The sequence below is a fragment of the Hemitrygon akajei genome, chromosome 31 (genome assembly GCF_048418815.1).
Source record: "Hemitrygon akajei chromosome 31, sHemAka1.3, whole genome shotgun sequence".
Taxonomy (NCBI): domain Eukaryota; kingdom Metazoa; phylum Chordata; class Chondrichthyes; order Myliobatiformes; family Dasyatidae; genus Hemitrygon; species Hemitrygon akajei.
In genome coordinates this window covers 13673606-13697487 of record NC_133154.1, presented here as the reverse complement: position 1 = coordinate 13697487, position 23882 = coordinate 13673606, and the positions used below count along the sequence as shown (strand labels likewise).

General features: G+C 47.3%; 1 protein-coding gene across 1 annotated transcript in view; it reads right to left on the bottom strand.

The window, feature by feature from the left end:
• Positions 1–5242: 5242 nt before the first annotated feature.
• Positions 5243–23882, bottom strand: part of LOC140719348 (GATOR2 complex protein WDR24-like) — a 33339-nt gene continuing 14699 nt past the window's right edge. Inside the window, 9 exon segments of the mRNA XM_073033924.1 lie at positions 5243–8138; positions 9194–9378; positions 12862–13199; positions 14651–14755; positions 16963–17087; positions 19455–19771; positions 19773–20108; positions 20110–20245; positions 23241–23418. Of these exon segments, the coding sequence (XP_072890025.1) occupies positions 7970–8138; positions 9194–9378; positions 12862–13199; positions 14651–14755; positions 16963–17087; positions 19455–19771; positions 19773–20108; positions 20110–20245; positions 23241–23418 (1889 nt within the window). The 3' untranslated portion in view covers positions 5243–7969.

The following is a 23882-nucleotide window of genomic DNA, read 5'->3' as shown; positions in this document are numbered from 1 at the left end:
CTTGCTTCCTTCCTATCATTTCTACTTTTTTTTAAAAAGCAAAATCTTTCAAGTAACTCAGCAATCTTGTCAGTGATGTCTCATCAACATGCTACATTATAAATTAATACAGCACAGAATCAGGCACCCAGCTGACCAAGATGCCCATTTGCCCACATCACTAAATCTTTCCTATCTAGATACGTGTCCAAGTGTGCCCTCTAGTCTTTGATTCCCTTCCACTAGGAAAAAGACTCTGCATTAAACCTACCTCTGTCGCTCATTGTTTTATATTCCTCTATAACGTCATCTCCTTAGCTTCCAATGCTTACCAGCCTCTATAACTTGGGCCATCAAGTCCTGGCAAAACTGTCCTCACTTACTACACTATATATCTGTGACACCGCCCATTACTGTAAGCCTAGCTCAGTAACATTAACTCAGCAACTGTAACCCGCTCAGTCTGAGCGGGTCGGTTGAGTTCGATACACAAGGGGGTGAATCAAATATATTCTTGTGTCCAGGTGGGATCTTTGTAAATAAATGTTAAGAAGTAGTAATGTCTTTACAACTCTCCCATTTATTTTTGGCTGGCAGACCAAAACTGAAACTTGGCCGTTGGGAATGTCCTGAGTCGGTGCTGGAGTGGCTGGGGTCTGAACAAGCCCGTCCCTCTGGTACTGGCAAGCTAACTACGTGGCTCAGGTTTGAGTTGAGTCACCTATCAAAATATTGAGAACCCAATGAGCTCCAGAACTTTTCATACCCTAGTGCTGTGCTGGGTATGCTGACCCATTCCCTACAGTACAAAAGGCTGCAAGCTGACCAGAAATCATAATCATACAACTTGGAAGCATACCTTTCGGCCCATCAAGTCCATGATGTCCACCAGTGCCACACTCATTCCATTCTATTCTTCCCACATTTCCATCAGCTCTGACCCAGATTCTCCCATTTACCTTCACAGCAGCCAGCTAACCAATCATCCCTCGAGATTTTGGGATGTAGATGGAAGCCAGGTCACCAAGGGAAAATCATGGGGAAATTGCAAACACATGGACAGCATTGAAGGTTAAGCTTGAACCCCTTTGGTGCTGAGGCAGTAGCTCTGTTAGCTATGTCACTGAGTCATCCCAGCGTATAGAATTGTCAAAATATTTATCATTCAAAGCTTCTACAGACTTCCCTTTTTAGTTTCAAATACTATTAAGAGCCATAAGTAATATGGTTTAATATTAGTAAATGAGTTGTTTGTTATTTGGGTGAGGTTTCAGTTCCCTCCCACTGATTCCTTTGCCCGTGTTGAGGACAATTCAGAACTTTGTCTGTGCTCTGGTCTGAAATGTTAATATTATTACAAGCAGATACTGGAAGAACTAAGTGAATGTCCCTACTGTCCATCCCTGATATTGGTCAACAACCTCAGAGATTTGAAGAACTAAAACTGAATCTCCTGGCCAGGTCCAAAGTAAATGAACCAGCTGCTCTATCTTGAACAAGTGTCAATTAATTAAATGGAATTTGAAATGTTGGTGGATGGGAGTGTGTAACTAAGAGGTAGAAAGGTTTCCTGATGAAATCTCCAACAGGAGTTTGTGAACCTAAGGAAGAATTATCTGACATTCCCAGCATCTGACCCTAATGCAGTGAGAGGCTAGATCTGCAGCAGTCAAAGTTCCTCCTTAAAGATAACTGGTTTGGAGAATCCACAGTGAAAACTCTCTAATGGCTCCATTAGAGATGAGGTCAGGGCAGATTAGTCATGAATATATTGAATAGCAGGATGAACTTAAAAGGCTGAGTGGCTCCTAGTTTCTTATCTAATCCTCAGTTTAAGACAGTCAACTGCAAAATGGCTGGTATAACAGAAATTTTACCTGTCGATCTAAATCCACAAAATGCAAACATGTTCTGGTGCAGGATGGCAGAGGTGCTGCTGTTGCAGATGTTGTCTTCCCGATGCGTGGTAATGATTCCAAGGCACCAAAGCTGAGTTGTTCTTGGTGCCCACTCACCACTTCTCTCCAAATTCACTGAAATCTGTAAGCTTGCTGAGTGGTGCGTTTCTCAATGTTTCAATTAAGGGTAATTAAACCAGATCCACCTCCTCACCCTCTTCTGAAAATTACATCCTGTCAGTTATTTATCCAGCTCCCTTTTGAATGCTACACATAAACCTGCCTCTATAGCACATTCCAGATCATTTGCCATTTCAAAAATGTTTCCCCTCCCATTACTCCTGGCTGTTTTGTCACTCATAGAAAACTACGGCAGGGATACAAGCCCTTTGGCCCAGTAAAATGCCAACTACATGGCCGCCTAGCTAATTTCCTTCATTTGACCAATATCCCTCCAAACCCTGCTCCTCTTTGCAAATACTTCTTAAATGTACCTGCCTCAAACACTTCCTCTGGGAGCTCATTCCACTTACCCACCAGCCTCTGAGTGAAAAAAAAATCCCTTCAGTTCCCTTTTAAATGATTACCCTCTCACCCTATATCTATGCCTATAGTTTGTACCCTGCCACTGGGGAAAAGATTGTTACCACCCACATTATCCATGCTCAAACAATTCTAAACATTTCTCTAAAGTTGCACCTCATGCTCCTACGTTCCAATCTCTGCCTACAACGCAGACCCTCTCTCCTGTCAACATTGTGGTAAATCTTTTTTATACTCCTTCCAGTTTAACCGCATCCTTCTCATAACAGAGTGACCAAAACAGTAGACCAAATGCAGTCAACGACTTTTACAACTGCAACGTAGTGTCCCAAATCCTATACTTAAATGCCTTGAATAATGAAGACCAGTGTGCTAAACCCTGTCCACCTGTGATGCCTCTTTTAATGAACTACGTGTTTGTACTCTTGGATCCCTGTTGCATTACACTTCCACCCCCAGTGCCCTACTATTCACAGTACATTGCTGGTTTGTTCACCTCACTCTTCGCTGTATTGAAATCCATTTGCTGCTTCTCAGCTCACTTCATTAACTGATCAAGAATTCCCTGTAGTCTATGACAACCTCCTTCTTTGCTATCAACACCACCACCTAATTCCGTGACATCTGCAAACTTACTGATCAAACCTTGTGCATTCACATCCAAATCATTTTCAAAAAACTGAATAACAAGGGTCCCAACAATGAACCCTGTGCTACACTACTAGTCACCGGTCTCCATTCCAAGAAGCAGCCTTCAACCACCAGCCTCTATTTTCTGCCTCCGCGCTAATTTTGAATCTGACTAGTTCTCCTTCGATTCCATGGGACCTAACCTTCCAGAGCAGCCTACTATGCAGGACCTCTGCTAAAGCCCAAGCAGACAATATCCACTGCCCTACTCTCATCTACTTTTTTTTGGTTATCTCTTCAACAAAAACTCTGAAAGGTCTGTCAGACTCCACCCACAAAGTCATTTTGGACTCTTGTCTATCCAACAAAGCCTGTTAATCACCTTCACCGTGGACCGGCTTGTTCTGACCACTCTGCCGAGGAGAAAAGATGCCCGCTATCAGCCTTGACTGGACATTCATTCTGCGCGCCACACATCACTAGGAGATGTTGAGAGTGTGCATAGTGAGAGAGATTTCAAAAGCGAGAGTGGGGGCAGTTGAGACATTCCACATGCCACTCAACACAAGAAGTTGGAGTGTGAATAGTTAGGCACTTGGCAAAGTCCAATAAAGAGGGAAGTTTAGACAGCACAGAGGCTTTGGCGAGGAGAGGCAGAAGGTAGGTGTTTTTGTTTAATTTTTCTTTTTTTTTAAATTGTACAGTTAGAGCAGTGGAGGTGTCATACAAGATGCTCCTCTTGCAGTGAGCGGAAAAGCAAGGAACCCTCCAGTGTCCCTGACAACTACACCTGCAGCTTCTTACAGTCCGTGTTAAGGAACTAGGGCTGGAGCTGGATGAACTCTGGATCATTCAGGAGGAGGAGGGCTTGATAGACAAGGAGGTAGTTACACCCAAGATACAGGACACAGGTAACTGGGTGACCATCGGGCGGGCAAAAGGAGATATACAACAAGTGCAGAATACCCCTGTGGCCATTACCGCCAATAAAAGGTATATTGCTTTGGATACTATTGGGGGGTGATCTAGCAGAGGAAAGTCACAGCAGGCAGGTCTCCAGCATGGAACCTGGCTCAGAAGAGAAGGGGGAGAAGAGGCAAACTATAGTGACAGGGGATTCAATGGTTAGGAAACAGATAGGAGTTTATGTGGACAACAACAAGATTCCCAGAAGGAACATTGCCTCCCAGATGCCAGGATTAGGGTCATCTCAGATCAAGTCTACAGCATTCTTAAGTGGGAGAGTGAGCAACCAGAAGTGGGCTGAATGGCCTAATTCTGCTTCTATACCTTACGGTCTCACTACCACATTTGTTTTTATTTCACCAATGTTCTTTCCTTTCTGACTCGGCCACTTTAAATCATTGGGCTTCAATCTTGATGACAAAACTAAAGAGTGGCACTTAATGAAACACCTTTAAGAATTCCGTATACAGGTGTCCCCCACTTTACGAAAGTTCGCTTTATGCCACTTTGCTTTTACGAAAGACCTACATTAATACCTGTTTTCGCTAACTGAAAGAAATCCAAAGAGGATTTTCACTTTTATGAAAAAGGTGCCTGCTTTAAACTTGTGTTTACCCTGAGAAAGACTACCATGACGGTGAAGCCTTGCGCTGGCAGGTGTGTGCGCATGCGTGTACGTGCCGATTATTTTTTACAAATTGATTTTGGCTAAATATTCCTAATTCTGGTAAGTGAAACTACACTGAACATACAATATTTCTACTTTATATAGCTGTGTATTTATCATAGCATTCCTATTTTTACTACATGTTAGTGTTATTTTAGGTTTTATGTGCTATTTGGTATGATTGGTAGGTTTTTTTTGGGTCTGGGAACGCTCAGAAGTTTCCCCCATATAAATTAGTGATAATTGCTTCTTCGCTTTATGCCATTTCGGCTTACGAAAGGTTTCACAGGAACGCTCTACTTTTGGAAAGCGGGGGAAACCTGTATATTACATCGACCATGATCCCCTTATGGACCCTGTATTTGAATTCATCAAACATGATTTGTCTCATTGATGATAACTTCCTCTAGTCAATCTAAGTTTGCCAAAGTGACTACTAATTTTGTTTCTGATTTTTTTCTGGAACTTTTCCTGCCACTGTGATAAAAGTGACTGGTTTGTAGTAGGGTTTAATCTTCCATCCTCTCTAAACAAAGATATGATTGGTTGTGCCAGATGATGAAGTTCACAAGTTCAGAGTTCATTTATTATCAATGTATGTATAAATTATACAACCTTGAGATTCGTCTGCGTACAGGCAGGCACAAAACAAAGGAACCCAAAAGAACCCAAATTAAATAAAGACCAACACCCAATGCACAAAGAGGGGGCAGAAAAACCAAATCGTGCAAACAATGAAGGCAAGCGGCAGCACTCAGAATGAAAATGAGCCCATAGACCCGAAGCCCAGAGCAGGCCCACAGCCTCAGCCTCAATTCATCACACAGCAGGGCAAATAGGTACAAAGCTCAGATCCCGAGCCTGGAGCAGTCTCACAGCCTCAGTGCCGCAGAGAGAGGAGTAGATGTTGCAGAAGAGTAAGCAGAACCAGCCTGACCCTCGCCTCCAGTCCCAATTACCCTGCCTTTTCAGCCTGTCTGGGCCCACGTTTAAACTGTCATCCCCCGCACGAGGACCTGATCTCCACCACATCAACAAACTCTAGCCTAGACCCTGCCACCACGTTCCGGCCCATACTCAGCGTTTTCAAATGGGCTCAGTGATCAGATCGATCCAACCTCGTTTAGGTGGATGGGCTCCAAAACTGCGCCATTTCCGACTCTCCCCGGTTGGCTCGCTCCAACTCCGCCTTGACCTTGCTCCGACCACTGCTCCTCGAACACGCCACGTCCCGACCTGACACTGCACCCACACGCCTCGACCCTCGGGTCAGCGTCGCCTTCGCTCACCTCTTCTTTGTTTGCAGCGATAATTTACCACAAAAAGTGTTATTAAATTAATAAAGTATTTATTCCTGTTTTTTGCTTTATGAACCACCAGTAAGCTGGCCCCATCTTCGGTACTGCCATCTTAAACTTGAAGGAACCTTCATAGTCTTTTCAGCCGGCACCATTGTGATCCTTGCCTACTGGCCCAGGGAGGCTGCAAATTCCTCTCATGGCATTGCAACTCAAAATTGCTGCTGTGTTTAATGGTAGGCAGTGTGCTTTAAATGACTAATGCTTAACTTTAAAACAAAATGTCGTGAATAAAGGCCTTGAGATGAACACTGTGTCAGTCCACTGGACTATCTTCGTATAACTACACTTCATGTAAACCCAGGTAGTCTCTCGGTTCCATTTAAAGAAAGGGCACAGATACCTTGGACTCTCTCCCCAGCACCAAACCACTCAAAGTGTTCAGTCAGAAGCCGTTTCCCTGCCTCAACTCAGAGCAATTGACAAGAGTTCACTTTCTAACGCTGACATCTGATGGTGATTCACCGACTTGTTCTCCTTAGCAGAAGAAACTTCTGTCTGTCTGGCTTTACCAGTCTGCACAGAATACTACCCGTTACTATTATTTTACGTGCTACACAGGACTGTGCAAAACTCTTAGGCAAATGTAAAAGAAAATGTTGTAAAGCAAAGATGCTTTCAAAAATAATGAATTGAAAAGCTTCTAAATATCAAAATATTTACTATAAAGAGCAGTAAACAGATTTAAAAAAAGCTAAATCAAATCAATATTTGATGTGACCACCCTTTGCCTTTAAAACTGCATCAGTTCTTTTACACTGATGTGCAGTTTTATGAGAAAATGAGCTGGTAGGTTGTTCCAAACATCTTGGAGAACTTGCCAAGTTCTGCAGACTTTGGCTGTCTCGTTCACTTCTGTCTCTCCAGGTAACCCCAGACAGCCTCGATGATGTTGAGATCAGGGCTCTGTGGAGGCCATACCATCGGAAACCACATAAAAACTCTAAGACTTTTGCACCGTACTGTACGTGATATAGGTACTGTGATTTGCACCTGGTCCCAGTCCATTTAGCAGTATACACACGTCAGGTTAAATGACAATAAATCTGAAGTTGTTCTCTCTGATGCAGATCTGTTGGCTGCAGGAGATATTTATTTGAGTCTTTTTAACTTCAGGTGGCAAGCTGGATGTTACAGGTTTAATTTCCTGGACTGGGTGTTGCACGAGCAACCAGACAAACTCCTGATACTGCCGCTCATCCCAGACTGAACTGTTACATCAGTCAGAAGATTAGCAAAATAATACTTATCCAGGGCCATCACTTCATCCTCCCTGTTGGATTGTCCAAGGGCTGATGGTTAAGATCAGCAGACAGTCAGGATTTGCTGTATCAATCCGCCCTCCCCCAATACAACCCAGTCATCATGATCCCACTGTAAAACTATCTAGGAAATACCCCAGATTCCTCCTTCGACTTCTCCGAGATCTGTGTTCTGCGGCTATCGTCCAGGTGAGGCTGGGTCTGCCTCTACTGGGTGGGGAGGTGAAAATCTTCAGGATTATGTCTAAACTACTCACGAGTGGAGTGGCATAATCTTACTGAAAATGAGCTTTTCATCCTAGACCTCCCCTTCCCCCAACCCCAGCAGGAGTCCGTCCACTGGTTATAGAGTGTGGTGGGTGAGTGGGGCTAACTCATCCCAGCCCACAGTGATCAAAACCCATTGTTCTCTGGTGCCCAGAATATGTCACATTCTCTCTGAAGATCCACCATATTGAAATAAACTTTCCTGCTTCAATAGCTCAGTCTCACCCCCTCAAAAAGAGCGGAGTGCGGTCCCATTCCGGAGGTGTCCTTACTGGGAATGACGGGATTGGGTCCATGTCCATTCTGCACGTCCACGTTACACTGGGCCGTGCCCCCGATTTCCGGCCGGTTTGGTGCACCCCTGTCCCAGGGTCTCTGTGGCTTCCCGCAAAGAGCAGCTTAAACGTATTCGCAGATGTGTCCGCATCCCGTCGGGCAGTGGGTGTGGAGGCGGAACCACTCCATGACGTGCTGGAGATGTCCTCCGTGGGTGCATCCCTGGCACCAGACGAACAAGCCCTTCACCGCGTGGTGACACACCGCACACTTGCTCGCTCCCCGGCGGCACCTGGCGGGACAGATGGTAAAGGTCTTTAACTTCAGGTGAAGGTGCAGCCCACTAAGCAAACCATTTGAGAGGGTAAATAAGAAGAAATGAAAGATTAAACATTTCTGTGAGCACTCCAGTAATCCGGTGTGAACACCGGATTGCTGCTGGTCTGGTGGATACTCCTGACCACGGGATTGATATTTATAAAATTTAACAGCACAACACATTGTTAATTTGTGGATTTTTTGGGATGATTTACTGGAATATTTTCCAATGAGCTCTGGAAGATGAAAGGGAGCTTGGCAACAGAAGCAGGTGAAATGGAACCCCATAAATGAGAGGGGGCCCTAGTGAGCTTCGGGGGGGGGGGGGGGGGGGGGACACAGGAAACCAAGATCACATCAGCAAGAGGGAGTGGGACCCTTATGAGTTTCACAGAACATAGAAAAGTAGCACAGAGGAACAGGCCATTCGGCCCACATTGTTGTGCTGAACCAACTAAAAAAGCAAATCAAAAACACCCAAACACTAATCCTTCCTACCTACACCCTCCATCCTCCGCACAACGTTTCGAGGAAACGCCGGAAGCAAGACACTGTGAGTGAGATGGAATGGAGCACTCGTGAGTTTCGAGGGAACATGGTGACTGGGGCCGGGATGGTGATAATCCTACCGTGGGTGGGAATACAACCAACACTCAAAAAGAGAACCATATGGAGCCAGGGGACTCACTGGAGAGATCTTGTAAAAAGCTAGTACCAGGTAGGATGGATCAAATGGCCTGATTCTTTGACTCAACTCTGCTTGGATGATACCAGGAATGGGATTTTCCCCCCATCAGAGGATTGAAACCATGAGGAATTTGGACGGGAAGGGTATGGAGGACTATGGTCCGGGTGCAGGCAGAATGGTAGCTCAGCACAGACTAGAGGTCCAAAGGGTCTCTCTCCATTCTGTAGTGTTCTATCACACTGCAGAGCACCAGCCACAGGGTAACTGTGTCAGCAAACGAGCTGCCTCTTCATCGCCAGGGAAGACCTGCCCAGCCACGCCACTCGCCACTCGCCACTCGCCTCTCGCACATCCAGCCGCGGGTGTTCATCGGCCGCTTGCAGTTGTTGCAGTTGACGTGCAGGGTGGTCGAGGCCTGGTTCAGGCAGTTGATGGACCTGCACGTGCTCAGCTTGATCACCTCGTTGGCCACGTTCCAAAGCCGGAATCGCTGCAGGAGGTCGATGTAGGACATGTACCAGTGCTCCTGTTGGGTTTAAAGACAGGGGGCATCACTCTCACGTCATCCACATTACTCCACCTGACACCACTAGAACATGCAAACAAGCACTTGGCCCTCCAGCCATTCTGTTAGGTCCAACTTATTTCATTAAACACAAGCTGATACTCAGGCTGCTGCAATTTAAAAAATCTAGGGACATTGAATCAGTGGCCACTTTATTAGGTACCAGGAGTGGAACCCAGCATGGTCTTTTGCTGCTGTAGCCCGTCCACTTCAAGGTTTGACGTGCTGTGCATCCAGAGACGCTCTTCTGCACGCCACTGTAGTAATGCGTGGTTATTTGAGTTTATGTCACCTTTCTGTCAGCTTGAACAAGTCTGACCATTCCCCTGATCTCTCATTAACAAGACATTTTCATCCACAGAACTCAATGCGATCTGTCTTTCACACATTCTCTGTAAACTAAAGACTGTTGTGCATGAAAAATCCTAGGTGAGCAGTTTCTAATTTACTCTGACCACCCCATCTAGCACCAACAAAAGTCACTTAGATCACATTTCTTCCCCCATTCTGATGTTGGGTCTGAACAATAACTGAGCCCCTTGACCATGTCTGCATGTTGTTATGCCTTGAGTTGCTGCCACATGATTGGTGGACTAGATATTTGTATTAAAGGGCAGGTACGCAGGTGTACCTAATAAAGTGGCCACTGAGTGTACTTTTTTGGTCCTTATCCTCATTCAAAGCAGCTGCTCTCAGGAAGCGGTGTGTAGCTCTCCCCACTGCCCGAATGTCCGGGAAAATTACCCATCAACACTAACGTACCTTTTAATCTAATGAAATGAGGCAAGACAAATACTTTAAAATGAGAAAAGGAATGGAGGGACCTGCAGGAAATCTCTGTAGGTTATAGGTGGTAAAGTGATAAAGCTGTTTAATTTAAAAAAAGAATTTAGTCACAAACAAGGGAAAATCTGCAGATGCTGGAAATCCAAATAACACAGACAAAATGCTGGAGGAACTCAGCAGGCCAGGCAGCATCTATGGAAAAGAATAAACAGTCGGCGTTTCGGGCCGAGACCCTTCAGCAGGAATCTAGTGCTGATCATGAAGATAAAACAAGGAGGTTATGGCTGTAAATTACTCCGCTGTCTGAGCTGATCTCAAGGTCTTGACCAGAATGGTGAGGGCTCTTAGCTATTCAGAAAAAAGATGAGCCCAGAGGAAGTTACAAGGAGATCTAACAGAAAGGTGTGGAATTGGGGAGGGTTTCAACAGAGCACACTGTTTCAGTTTTGTTTAGGATCATTAAAAACCTAAAAAAAAAATAGAAATGAGCAGTTCTGTGGGCAAAGTCACCTTGTTAATGAGACGAGTCAGAGGACCATGGCCAGACTGGTTCAAGCTGACGTAAGACTTTCCTTTTACAAAGGTGTGAGGACCCTGATCACAGGTGGGAAAAGATTCAAAAGTGAGTATCTACTTGGAAAGGGAAATTTTGCCTGGATCTGGGAAAAATGTGACTGCCATTTCAAAAAGTTGTTCCCTTCCAACCACTTCCACCTTCTAATTGGAAGCATGTTAAACTTGCCCGTGACTCGTGTAAGGTTGGGGAACTCGCCTCTTGCGGACATCAATTAGTTTGGATGGTGGACGAAGGAAAAGAGGGATAAGGGCTTTGTAATTTGCTCATCTGTAGTGTAGGCATAACTAGAGTGCATCTGGGCTAAAGAGAACATTCCCTCCTGTAATCGCAGTATACTGTGATATACACACAGTGGCCAATTTATTAGGTACACCTGCTCATCAGTGCAAATATCTAATCAGCCAATCACTTGGCAGCAACTCAATGCATGAAAGCATGCAGCCATGGCCAAGAGGTTCAGTTGTTATTCAGACCAAAATCAGAATGGGGAAGAAATGTGATCTCAGTGACTTTGACTGTGGAATGATTGTTGGTGCCAGATGGGGTGGTTTGAGTATCTCAGGAACTGATCTCCTGGGATTTTCACACACAACAGTCTCTAGAGTTTACACAGAATGGTGCAAAAAACAAAAAAAAAAACACCCAGCGAGAGGCTGTTTTGTGGGAAAAATGTCCTGTTAATAAGAGAGGTCAGAGGAGAATGGCCAGAGTGGATCAAGCTGACAGGAAGATGACAGTAACTCAAATCATCATGCATTACAACAGTGGTGTGCAGAACACAGAACCCCTCAAAGCTTGAAGTGGATGGGCTATAGCAGAAGACCATGAGCATACACCCAGTGGCCTCTTCGTTAGGTATAGGAGGTCCCCAATACAGTGGTCACCCAGTCTATGGGTCAGAACCCACTTCAGGTGATTTTGGGTACAGGGCAGCGTGTTCCGTTTGCCTTAGGCATACAGTTCTGGGCTTTACCATACGGAGCATGGACTTCACTCTGAATATTATAGAACGGGTCTGGCCTCAAATGAATATTGTGTTCAGTTCTGGGTTGTCACATTATAGGAAGGACGTGAAGGCTTTAGAGGGGTGCAGAAAGGATTTACGGAGACAGTTCTTGGGGATTAGGGACTGTGGAACACACTGCCTGCAGAAATGGTGGAGGCAGCTTCCACTGGGAACAGAAAACATATAAAGTGAAGTCGATCTCACGAGACTGCGGAGAAAGGACCGAGCTATGGATTAACTGAGCAGCACACACAAAATGTTGGGGGAGCTTGCAGGTCAGGCAATGCTGGTGGGAAATGAACAGTCAACGTTTCCTGTTGAGACCTTATATCGGGACTGAAAAGGAAGACAGAAGAAGTCAGAATAAGGTGAGGGAGGGGGAAGGAGTAAAAGCTGGGAGGTGATAGGTGAGACAGAATAAAGGGGCGGGATGAAGTAAGAAGCTGGGAGGTGATAGGTGAGACACGATGAGGGAGGAGGGGTGAAGAAAGAAGCTGGGAGGTGATAGGTGAGTCAAGGTGAGGGGGAAGGTGAGTTGGAGTGGAAAAGCATGAGGTGGGTGGTGAGAGGGAGGATGGCAGGTGATAGGTGGACGAGGTACAGGGCTGAAGAAGGAGGGAACTGACAAGAAGGGACAGTGGACTCTGGGATTAATGGAAGGAGGTGGGACACCAGAGGGAGGTGACGGGCCTGTCATGAGGTCAGGGGAAGAGAAGGAGTGAGAAGGGCCACCCACTCATCTGGTTTCACCCGTCACCTGCCATCCTCCCTCTCTCCTCGCCTTCTTACTCTGGCTTCTGCCCATTTCCTTCTCAGTCCAAAGGGTCTCGGCCCGAAACATCGACTGTTCATTCCCCTCCATAGATGCTGCCTGAGATGCCGAGCTCCTCCAGCATTTTGTGTGGGTTGTTCAGGATTTCCAGAACCTGTAGCACCTCTTGTGTCTCTAATAGAGTGAGTGAGTTGCTCTGGTGGACAGCTGCTATAGATGGAATGCTACAGATCCCGACATCCAGTCAACACGTTCACTAAAGGTGAGCAACCCAAGGAAACACCCCTTTTTGCATGGCCGTACCTGCGTCTGCTCATCGATTTCCTTCCTGATCCTGTCCCCAAGCACAATCAGCACAGATATCGCCATCTGCACGTCTCCCTGCTCGGCGTAGAAGCACATCATGTCCCTGACGATGGGGTTGAAGTAGTCGGTGGAGAAACTGTGATCAAAGGGAGGCTGCGAGACAGAGACGAGGGAAATGCCCTCGGTCGGCGTCAAGGAGACTGAATCCGCCTCGTTGCCACTGATGTGGGGGGAGTCGGTCTTGTCCTGGAAGTGGTCCAGGCTGGTCGGGTGGTCCAGGATTTCGTGGCGCAGCGGGAAGCCCTCCTGCGGGAGAATGAACTCGTTCTCTTCTGCTGAGGAAAGCAAAGAGACTGTCCTGACTGGCTGCAGTTCCAAAGCACAGGATCGCCAGAGGGTACTGAACTCAGACCAGCCCATCGCAGGCACAGCCCTCCCACCACCTCGAGGGAGAAGCATCTACCATCGAGGATGCCCACCATGTGGGTCACATCCTCACTGCTGCCATCTGAACCTGAAATGCCTGGACCAAATACTTCCTTACCTGCACGGCCCTAAGAACACAACACTTCCGGCCCTACAATGGACTTGTCTCCCCGTGTCTTGTCTTTTGTACCAAGGTCTGGTTTTTGCACACACTTTTTTTTCCTCTTTTCACTGTGATAGATCTCTGTAGCACAGAAACTGCCCTTCAGCCTCTCTAATCTGGGCCAAACTGTTACTCTGCCCAGTCCCATCGATCTGCACCTTTCCAATCCATGCACTTCTGTTGTCGAGTACAAGTTATGTATACTTTATGCTCTGTGTGATTTATCTGTAGCTATGTGTTTGTGACGCTGCTGCAAGCTGGTTTTTCATTTCACCAACACCTCACTATTAGTACACAAGACAATAAACTTGACGTGATTACACTGGACAACAAAGATTTAGCTTCTTGAATACTTTTGGGTGCACCTTATGGATTTTGCGCTGCCGATCATGAAAATCGCCATGAAATTTCCCTTTTTTTTTGGAAATTACTCATATGTGTAATTTCAATTCATAAGTCAGAATAACTGATGCCAAGATTAATAAGGAAGGCATTTTTATTGGTCCATAAATCAAACAGGTCATCAATGACAGGCAATTCGAAGAATTTCTAGTGGGACCGGAGAAAATCACATGGAAGGCATTCGAGGACGTTGCTGAAAAATTTCTTGGCAACTACAGAACACTAAACTATGTACAACTGGTTGACAATGAAGAACGTCGTCTTTGAATAGGCAGTGGTGGGACACAGGCACGATGGACTCACATTTAACTGTGGATTAGGAAATAGATACTCTGTATCTCACAACTTCTTTTAAGGATGAAGAGCAATCAGCACGTGACTAGCCTCCCTCCTCAGATTACTGGCTTGAGACCCGGTCTGATTTCCCCTGTCTTCTATCCCGAAGACCAACAGCAATGCCTTTTTATCCTCCAACCAGATAACTAAGGATTGATCCTGGGTGTGGAGCTGGGTCTTCAACTCTCTTTACCTCAACCTATCAACAATCTCTCTCCACGTCCTTGCCCATTCACCTCTTCAGGTGTTCCACATTTTTTAACCAACACTGAGCAAAGAAGCTCCTGCTGATTCCCCACGGAACGCTTTTGTCTTTAGTTTAGTTAAATGTCTCCCTTAGCCTTTGGGAACCGGAAAGCTCCTAACTGAACGATGAATGAGCCACATCCTGAGCATCCCTTCCTGACCTGCCTAGGCTTCAGGGAACAACTGGAAATCACCAGCTCCCCGACCACTCACCTGGAGCATTCTCGTGATCGACAATGAAGAAATCGTCCTCGTCGACTTCACCATCACCGAACAGGTAATCCGCTGGTGCATCACTGCCCTCCGTCTCCTCGTTATCTGAAGGGATGCAAAAGGCTGTTACTTGAGATGCATTTACAGGATGCATTTAAGGCTGTTACAGAGCTCTGTTACTTGATCTAAACAATATTCCATTACCTCGAATTCAACATTTTAGGAATAGCTTCTCCGCCTCCACCATCAGATTTCTAAACAGTCAGTGAACCTCATCTCATTATTCCACTTTAGGGGTGACACGGTAGCGTAGTGGTTAGCCCAACACTTTATGGTACAGGCGACCCGGGTTCAATTCCCGCCGCTGCCTGTAAGGAATTTGTATGTTCTCCCCGTGATTGTGTCGGTTTGCTCCCGGTGCTCTGGTTTAGAACATAGAATAGTACAGCACATTACAGGCCCTTCGGCCCACAATGTTGTGCCGACCCTTAAACCCTGCCTCTCATATAACCCCCCACCTTAAATTCCTCCATATATCTGTCTAGTAGTCTCGTAAATTTCACTAGTGTATCTGTCTCCACCACTGACTCAGGCAGTGCATTCCACGCACCAACCACTCTCTGAGTGAAAAACCTTCCTCTAATATCCCCCTTGAACTTCCCTCCCCTTACCTTAAAGCCATGTCCTCTTGTACTGAGCAGTGGTGCCCTGGGGAAGAGGCGCTGGCTGTCCACTCTGTCTATTCCTCTTTCCTCCCACAGTTCAAAGACGTACCAGTTGGGAGGTTGGTTGGTCATTGTAAATTGTCCCACGATTAGCCTAGGATTAAACTGGGGTATAGGAATCTATTGGAATTTATTCCTCACTTTGACCTATCATTTCCTCTCACCTGCCCATTAGAAGCTGGACACTACAGCTAAAAGAGCCTATTCTACACTGCATCTCAAATAAATAAATAAACATTTTGAAAATTGTAACTTATAGTATTTTTTAATGGATTACATTTAACTGCTGCCACAAAACAACAAATTTCATTAACATAAGTCCGTGATAATGAACATGCTTGGGGAAAACACACACAATGCTGGAGGGACTCAGCATCTATGGAGAGGAATAAACAGGTTGGAGTACCCAGGGATGGGACTGGGTGGGTTTGAGCTGGAGATCAGTCGGAGGAAATGCATTTGAAAGATGAACGCTCTGCTCTCTGATCCTATGTGAAAATCTCTGGGAGATCCTTAAACAGGCTTTCCCAACCTTTTTTATGCCAAGGACCAATACAATTAAGCAAGGGGTCTGTGGTCCCAATGCAGACCCAACCTGTTACTCTCTCTTGAGAAGACAACCATTTCATCCCAAGAAATAATCATTCTCTTATGAAATGCCTCTTAGGGTATATTCTGGAATTAGGGTATGAAGCAAATATTAACGTCAGCAGCAACCAACCTTCAAATCTGAATATGGATCGTAGATTGAATTTAAAATGCAGCTCAGAACAGTAAATTTCAGACCAGGAAACACCAATTGACTGCTACTTGTCTGCATATGCATGAATGCAATCAACACCCATTGCATGAATGTGACTCAGAGTCCACAGCATTTAGAGTCAATTGCAGAGCAGGAGACATCCAACTAACTGAGATGTCTGCATATGCATGAATGCAATCAACACCCATTGCATGAATGTGACTCAGAGTCCACAGCATTTAGAGTCAATTGCAGAGCAGGAGACATCCAACTAACTGAGATGTCTGCATATGCATGAATGCAATCAACACCCATTGCATGAATGTGACTCAGAGTCCACAGCATTTAGAGTCAATTGCAGAGCAGGAGACATCCAACTAACTGAGATGTCTGCATATGCATGAATGCAATCAACATACAATCGCATGAATACGACTCAGAGACCATAGTAATTAACTCATTTTGGTGTTGGTGGGAAGACCCAGGAATTTGAAAAATCACATGTAACTCAAAAGAAGCATTCTGAGGCACTGTAAGTATAGAAATTGCTCTGTTACCTTTGTTCTTTAACGTATAAAAATGTGCTGCAATGTTGGGTTGGAAAGTCCCTCTCCTTCTCTCTCGTGACTCCAAAAGGTGTCAGCTTGTGTGTGTCACCAGTTGCGTCCCTCTGGTGACCCTGTTCACAATTACACCCCCAATGCTACTGAATCCATTGTTGGGTAAGGAGGACGAACACTACACACAGTGCTCCAGGCGTGGCTTCACCCACACCCTGCAATAGACATTTTCCTAGGGATTATTTGGAGTGAGAGTCAAAGAGATGAAGTGGGATGAAGTGGTACCTTCGTTAGTCTGCAGCGAAATAACAGTCAAGTCCAGGGGTAGGCTGTCCTGACGGTTTTCCAGTCGGACTCTCTCATGCTTGGCTTCACTTCCCAATGCTGCGTTGCCGTCTTTCAAAGTAAAGCTGCAGAAACGGGGTCGGGGGGGGGGGGGGGGGAGAATTCTTTACACATTAGACAATGCATTACTCAGCAGGCTGCAGCTAACAGCAAGGCTGGGTACAGGTCAGATCCCAGAGCCCAAACCCCATCCAAGGCCCCTCATCACAACGAAACCTTTGTGTAGTGAACCCCTTGTTGAACGATATGCAGATCTTTGGGGATGTAACAGGCAGAGTGGATAAAGGGGTACAAGTACATGTAGAGTTAGAGTATTGGGACTTAGATGAAACACAGAACATTAGTATTCACTGAGGTATACGGTGCAAGAGTTGGGGTAATAAATTCCGTGGCAGACCGGTATAAATCCGAGTTTTGATGCACAAGAGCGTACAGAGGTGGGAATTTGAGGCAATCAACAACCGGCTGGCAGAACTCAGCAGGTCGAGCAGCATCTGGAGGGGAAAAAGGAATTGTCAGCATTTCAGGTCGAAATCCTACATCAGAGAGCTGAAATAAATGGGCCGTTGGCAGATTAATGGTCAATAATAAGTGGAATTCACAGCGACCGACACTGATACCTCAACTATTCAGTTTGAATTGGAGATTTGGATGAAGGAATGAAGGGTCCTGGAGCCAAAATCACTGATGATACGAGGGGCAGGCTGGGGATTCTGAGAGCTCAAAGAGCCCACAAATTAGTCTAGATTGGTGAAGAAATGGAGAGGAGCTGACTGAAGGAGCATCATGCTGGGAAATGGGAGGTAATCCGCTCTGGAAAAAAGGACGATAGAACAACTTATTGTTTACGCAGAGGGCACCTTCAAAATCATAAGGTACAAAAGGTTACCTGGGTTTCAGCACCTAAGTTACAGGGAAAGATTGAGCAAGTTAGGTCTTTATTCTTTGGAGCGTAGAAGGTTGAGGGGGGACTTGATAGAGGTATTTAAAATTATGAGAGGGATAGATAGAGTTGACGTGGATAGGCTTTTTCCATTGAGACTAGGGAAGATTCAAACAAGAGGACATGAGTTGAGACTTAGGGGGCAGAAGTTTAAGGGTAACACAAGGGGGAATTTCTTTACTCAGAGGGTGGTAGCTGTGTGGAATGAGCTTCCAGTAGAAGTGGTAGAGGCAGGTTCGGTATTGTCATTTAAAGTAAAATTGGATAGGTATATGGACAGGAAAGGAATGGAGGGTTATGGGCTGAGTGCGGGTCAGTGGGACTAGGTGAGAGTAAGCGTTCGTACATGGACCAGAAGGGCCGAGATGGCCTGTTTCCGTGCTGTAATTGTTATAAGGTTAAAAGGAGTCCACAGACAAAACACAAAATGTTAACATTAAAGTAGAACATGGAGATTTAGGAAGGAGAATGGAACATTAGTGTTTACTGTAAATAGCAACCACAGCTTCAGCTCAGAGCACTGCTCCAACGCCTGGACTTAGTGTGGAGGTGAGTGACAGACGGTGGCGACGGGATCAGTCTGTGTGTTTGACTGTAACATGCAGTGCTTACCTTTCTATTGTTAGACATAGATGCTGAACGAGGAGGAGGGGAGGGGGGGAGAGGGGGAGGGGGAGAGAGGGGAAGGGGGAGAGGGGAGAGGGGGAGAGAGAGGGGGAGAGGGAGTGGGAGGGGGAGGGGGAGGGGGAGAGGGGGAGGGAGGGGGTGAGGGGTGAGAGAGGGGTGAGAGAGGGGGGGAGAGGGAGGGGGAGAGGGGGAGGGAGGGGGTGAGGGGGGTGAGAGAGGGGTGAGAGAGGGGGGAGAGGGAGGGGGAGAGAGGGGGGAGGGGGGGGAGAGGGAGGGGAGAGGGAGGGGGAGAGAGGGGGGGAGAGAGGGGGGAGAGGGAGGGGAGGGGTGAGAGGGGGGGGAGAGGGGGGGGAGAGAGGGGGGAGAGAGGGGGAAGGGGAGAGGGGGGGAGAGAGGGGGGAAGGGGAGAGGGGGGGAGAGAGGGGGGGAGAGAGGGGGGATGGGAGAGGGGGGATGGGAGAGGGGGGGAGAGAGGGGGGAGGGAGAGAGGGGGGAGGGGGGGAGAGGGGGAGAGGAGGGAGAGGGGGGAGAGGGGAAGAGAGGGGGGAGAGGGAGAGGGGGGGAATGTGTGTGTGTATAAATGAACACAAGCATGAGCGATTGTGCATGTGTTTGAATGACTGTGAGTATGTGAATATGTAGGCATGAGTGAATGAACACGTTTGCATGTATGTTTACATACATGTGTGCGAGAAGGAACGCGCGAGAGAGAGCACACGAGAGAGGGCGTGTCAGAGAAAGACAGAGAGAAATCAGCCATGAGTGAAAGCACACAAACAAACGTTTATGTGTGTGTGTGTGTTCGTTCATTGATTCTGACAGGCTCAGACTGTGTCTGTGTGTGTGTGGGGATGTGCGGTACCTGCTGAGGGGATGTGCCGCCTTGCCAGATCCCTGCCCGCCTCCGCCCTGGGTCCCGGTGGCACAAGCCCCTGCGCCAGCGTAGATAATCTTCAGCATGGTCCAGATCTGAGCCACCTGGTAACGCCTGAGCTGCCGGGCCACGGCGGCGTTGCGGTCACACAGCTCGGGGAGGGGGCCGCCGCTCAGGGAGTACTGGCAGGCCGTCTGCGAGAACCAGTCCACAGGGGCCGCAGCGCCCGGCCGCGACTCAAACACGTTCAGTGCGCTCGACACGCTGGTGAACTGCTCGGCGGGGTCCTGGCGTCGCACGAAGAAGAAGGGGGTAGCGGCGGTCGGGGCCGTAGGGCTTGCGGGCCCCCTCGGCCGAGCACAGGCTCTCCTTGACGGCGAACGCCACGTCGCCGAAGAGGCTGATGGACAGCCCCTCGGGGACGGCCCGGCTGGCCGGGCGCTGGGCGTCCCTGAAGAAGTGGTGGTACAGCGTGCTGTCCTTGGATCCTGAGAGCAGGAAGTGTGGGTCGTGGGCGTGGCGCCAGGCGATGCCCGTAGTGACGTCCTTGTGCTCCTCGAACATGGCGAAGGGGACGTAGGGCCGACGCACGTCCCACACGTAGATGTTGTGGTCCACCATCATGGAGCAGGTGGCGATGTGGGTACCGGCGCTCGGGCCGCCACAGCACGCGGGCCACGGACGCGATGGTCTGCACGCAGTAGCTCTCCCGCGCTTTGTAGCCAGTCAGGTCCCACACCTTCACCATCTTGTCTCGGCCCCCCGTCACCAGGCAGCCTCTGCGGGAGAAACACCGAGACGTCAGAGGGGTGGGTCCAGCAAGAACGGACCAGGGAATCTCATCAACACACTCACTGGGCAGAACATCCTCAGCAAGAACTAGAACCTAGCACAGGCCCTTCAGCCCAAAACTCCGTGCTAACCAAAATCAATCTAACCCTTTTCTCCCCCACAGCTCGTAACCCACCATTTCTCTTTCATCCATACGCCCATCTATGAATCTCTTAAATGCCCCTAATGTAACAACCTCCACCTCCAATCCCAGCAACGCTTCCCAGGCACCCACCTTTCTCTGCGTAAGATAATCTACCACAGACATCTTCCCAAAACTTTCCTTCATCTTAAAACAGGGGTCTCTAAATATTTTATGCCATTAACCGAGGGGCCCCTGCCTTTGATATTAATCATGTATACCTGGGGAAAAGGCTGTCCACTTTATCTATGTCTCTTATCATCTTATACATCTCTATCAAATCAGCTCTCGCTCCAAAGAGAAAAGCCCTAGCTCGACTCAACCTTTCCTCGACAGACATGCTCTCCAATCCAGGCAGCATCTGGTTAAGTCTCCTCTCTAAAGCTTCCACATCCTTCCTATAATGAGCTGACCAGAACTGAACTCACATTCGTTGCTACTTGATTAGGTACATCTGTACACCTACAAGTTAATGCAAATATCTAATCAGCCAATTGTGGGGCAGCAACTCAATGAGTGAAAGCATGCTGACACAGTCAAGAGGTCATTAAACAGAGGATACAGCTCGAGGGGGCGTTCCACCGGGCTCAAGGGCAGCTTCTACCTGATGGCAGCAGCGAGAAAAGAGCACGGCCTGGGTGGTGAGGATCTTTGATGATGAATCAACAAATACAAACTGTGTCCTGCCGAAGGGTCTCGGCCCGAAACGTTGACTGTTTACTCTTTTCCACAGATGCTGCCTGACCTGCTGAGTTCCTCCGGCATTTTGTGTGTGTTGCTCGGATTTCCAGCATCTGCAAAGTTTTCTCTTGTTTGGAGATTGATGATGATATTCTACGGCAAAGTTTCACGTAGATGCGCTCAATGGTTAGGAGGGCTTTACCTGTGATGTACTGGGCCGAATCCACTACCTTTAGTAGGATTGTCCGCTCAAAGGCATATCTAATTCTGATGTAGGGAAAACTTTACTGTTGTTTATCCTACCTATAGTCTTCCTATCTTTATATATTTCAATCAAGTCCCTTCTGGACCTCAGTGTGTGCACACTAGTGCATCCATGCGAGTACTCACTTATCACCATGCACGTTTGCGCAGATGTTCACACGCACTCAGTTGTGCAAGTACAATTAAAGGTCAGCTGTCCGATACTTCATCTGGAGATGGCTCCAGTAACCAGCACCTTACAGGGAGGGCACACTGGGATAGCTCCCAAGCCGATGTCACAGGCCACCCAGCACGCCTGATTACCTGACGCGTACCAGACGACGGTGCTTTTAATGTACTTGTGCACTCCTGTAGCGGTAAACTCAGGCGGGTCAGTGACGCGGCTGTCAGCACCACACGGCCAGAGACCTGGGTTCAACCTGGACCGCCAGTGCTATCTTTGTGGAGTTTGCATGTTCTCCCTGTGACCTCCAGGTTCCTGCCACATCCCAAAGACAAGCAGGCTGGGGTTTAATTACTTACTTAGTTAAACACCACTGCCACTACGGGGGCAGAGTATCTCTGTCCTGGGCCACTCTTTCAAGTTGGCAAGTTGTCTCAAGAAGACAGCCATCTTCTTGATGGGCTACACCAACAAGAAGCAGCCCATCATGCTTGAGAATCCCTCCTCCCCCAGAGATGGGGCCTCCGGAGCTTTGGTAGTCGTTTCGGGAGCTCTAGCTTTTTATGGGATAGGTTGCCAGCCCCGTGCCCAACCCTCGTCCTTTCACAGCCAGGCTCGGGACCGTCCGAGCCAGAGCTGGGGGGGTTAAATGGCCGCTGTAAATTGTCCCTAGGTGCGCACAGGATCAAAACAAACTGCAGAGGGTTGTAGACTCAGCCAGCTCCGCCATGGGCACAAGCCTCCCCACCATCGAGGAAATCTTCAAAACGGAGGTACCTCAGGAAGGTGGCATCCAGCACTAAAGATCCCTACCATCCAGGACTTGCCCTCTCTCATCAAGACAGAGGTACAGGAGCCTGAAGACACACACTTAACATTCTTCCCCTCTGCCATCAGATTTCCAAAAACCCATGAACACTACTTCACTATTCTGCTCTTTTTACACTATTTACTTATATAGATCTTTTAAATAACTTACAGTAATTTTTTTGTATTACACTGTAGTGCTACCTCAAAACAACAATTTCACAACATGTATCAGTGATATTAAACCTGATTCTGACCGATAACTGGGGATAAGTGTAGGATTAGTGTAAATGGGTGTTTGATGGTCAGCACAAACCTGATGGGCTGAAGGGCATGTCAGAGCGTATTCTAGAGTTCGGGTATACAGCAAAGTTAGGGTACATATAATTCCAACAGCAGCCAGTCTTTAGACCTGAACATGGATCATAGATTGAATTTAAGATGCAGCTCTGAACAATGATCTCCCTGGAGCTGCATTTTGGGGCTGATTGCGAACAAAGAAACACCCCATAAACCTCAGATGCCTGCATTTGTGTGAATGTGGCCCGGAGTCAGTGGAATTAGCATTCACTTTGGGTGTCTGGAGTGTGGATGTGAAGGTAGGTGTTTGAAAACTATATGTAATTCAAAGGAAGCACTGTAGATATATTGTAACTATAGAATTGACTGGCTATTACCTTTGATTTTAAGCATATAAAAATGTCATGAAATATTCAATCAGGCAGGCCTCTTCTCTGCACAAGGCTATTGGAATGTTTACCAATGTGATGATAAGCACACTTATTGGCATTCTTATGTATGTGTGTGTGCAATTCCACGTGGAGGCGTGTGTATCTGCCAGGTGCACCAGTACACACACACACTCTCTCTCTCTCTCCCGTCCCACCTGTCGTCTGGGTGCCAGTCACAGGAGAAGACCGGCCCGTTGTGAGCCGTAAACATCCTCTCGCACCGGTCCGGCCTCCGCATGTCCCACAGTTGCACGTTGCCATTCTCGAAGGTGGCGGCAAAGGTGAAGAAGTCTCGGGCACTGAAGTGGACGTCACGCACGCTCTCCGACTGTCCTGCAGGCGGAAGACCATCACAGTCAGTATACCTGGGGCTTTAGGTAGGGATTTAATCCTCTCTGTAACTGGGTTAGCACTTGTCTAGAGACAGAACACTTCTATACAGTATTGTCACTGTGATGAGAGAACGAGAACTACTAGCCTGTGCTCAGGAGCGAGACATGCCGGTTAGTGGAGTGGTGTCAAATAACAACCTTGCACTCAACATCAGCAAGACCAAAGAGCTGACTGTGGATTTCAGGAAGGGTAAAACGAGGGAACACAAACCAATCCCTATAGAGGGATCAGAAGTGGAGAGAGGGAAAGCAAGTTCCTGGGTGTCAATATCTCTGAGGACCTAACCTGGTCCCAACAGATTGATGTAGCTATAAAGGCAAGGCAGCAGCTATATTTCATCAGGAGTTGGAGGAGATTTGGTTTGTCAACTAAAACACTCAAAAACTTCTACAAATGTACCATGG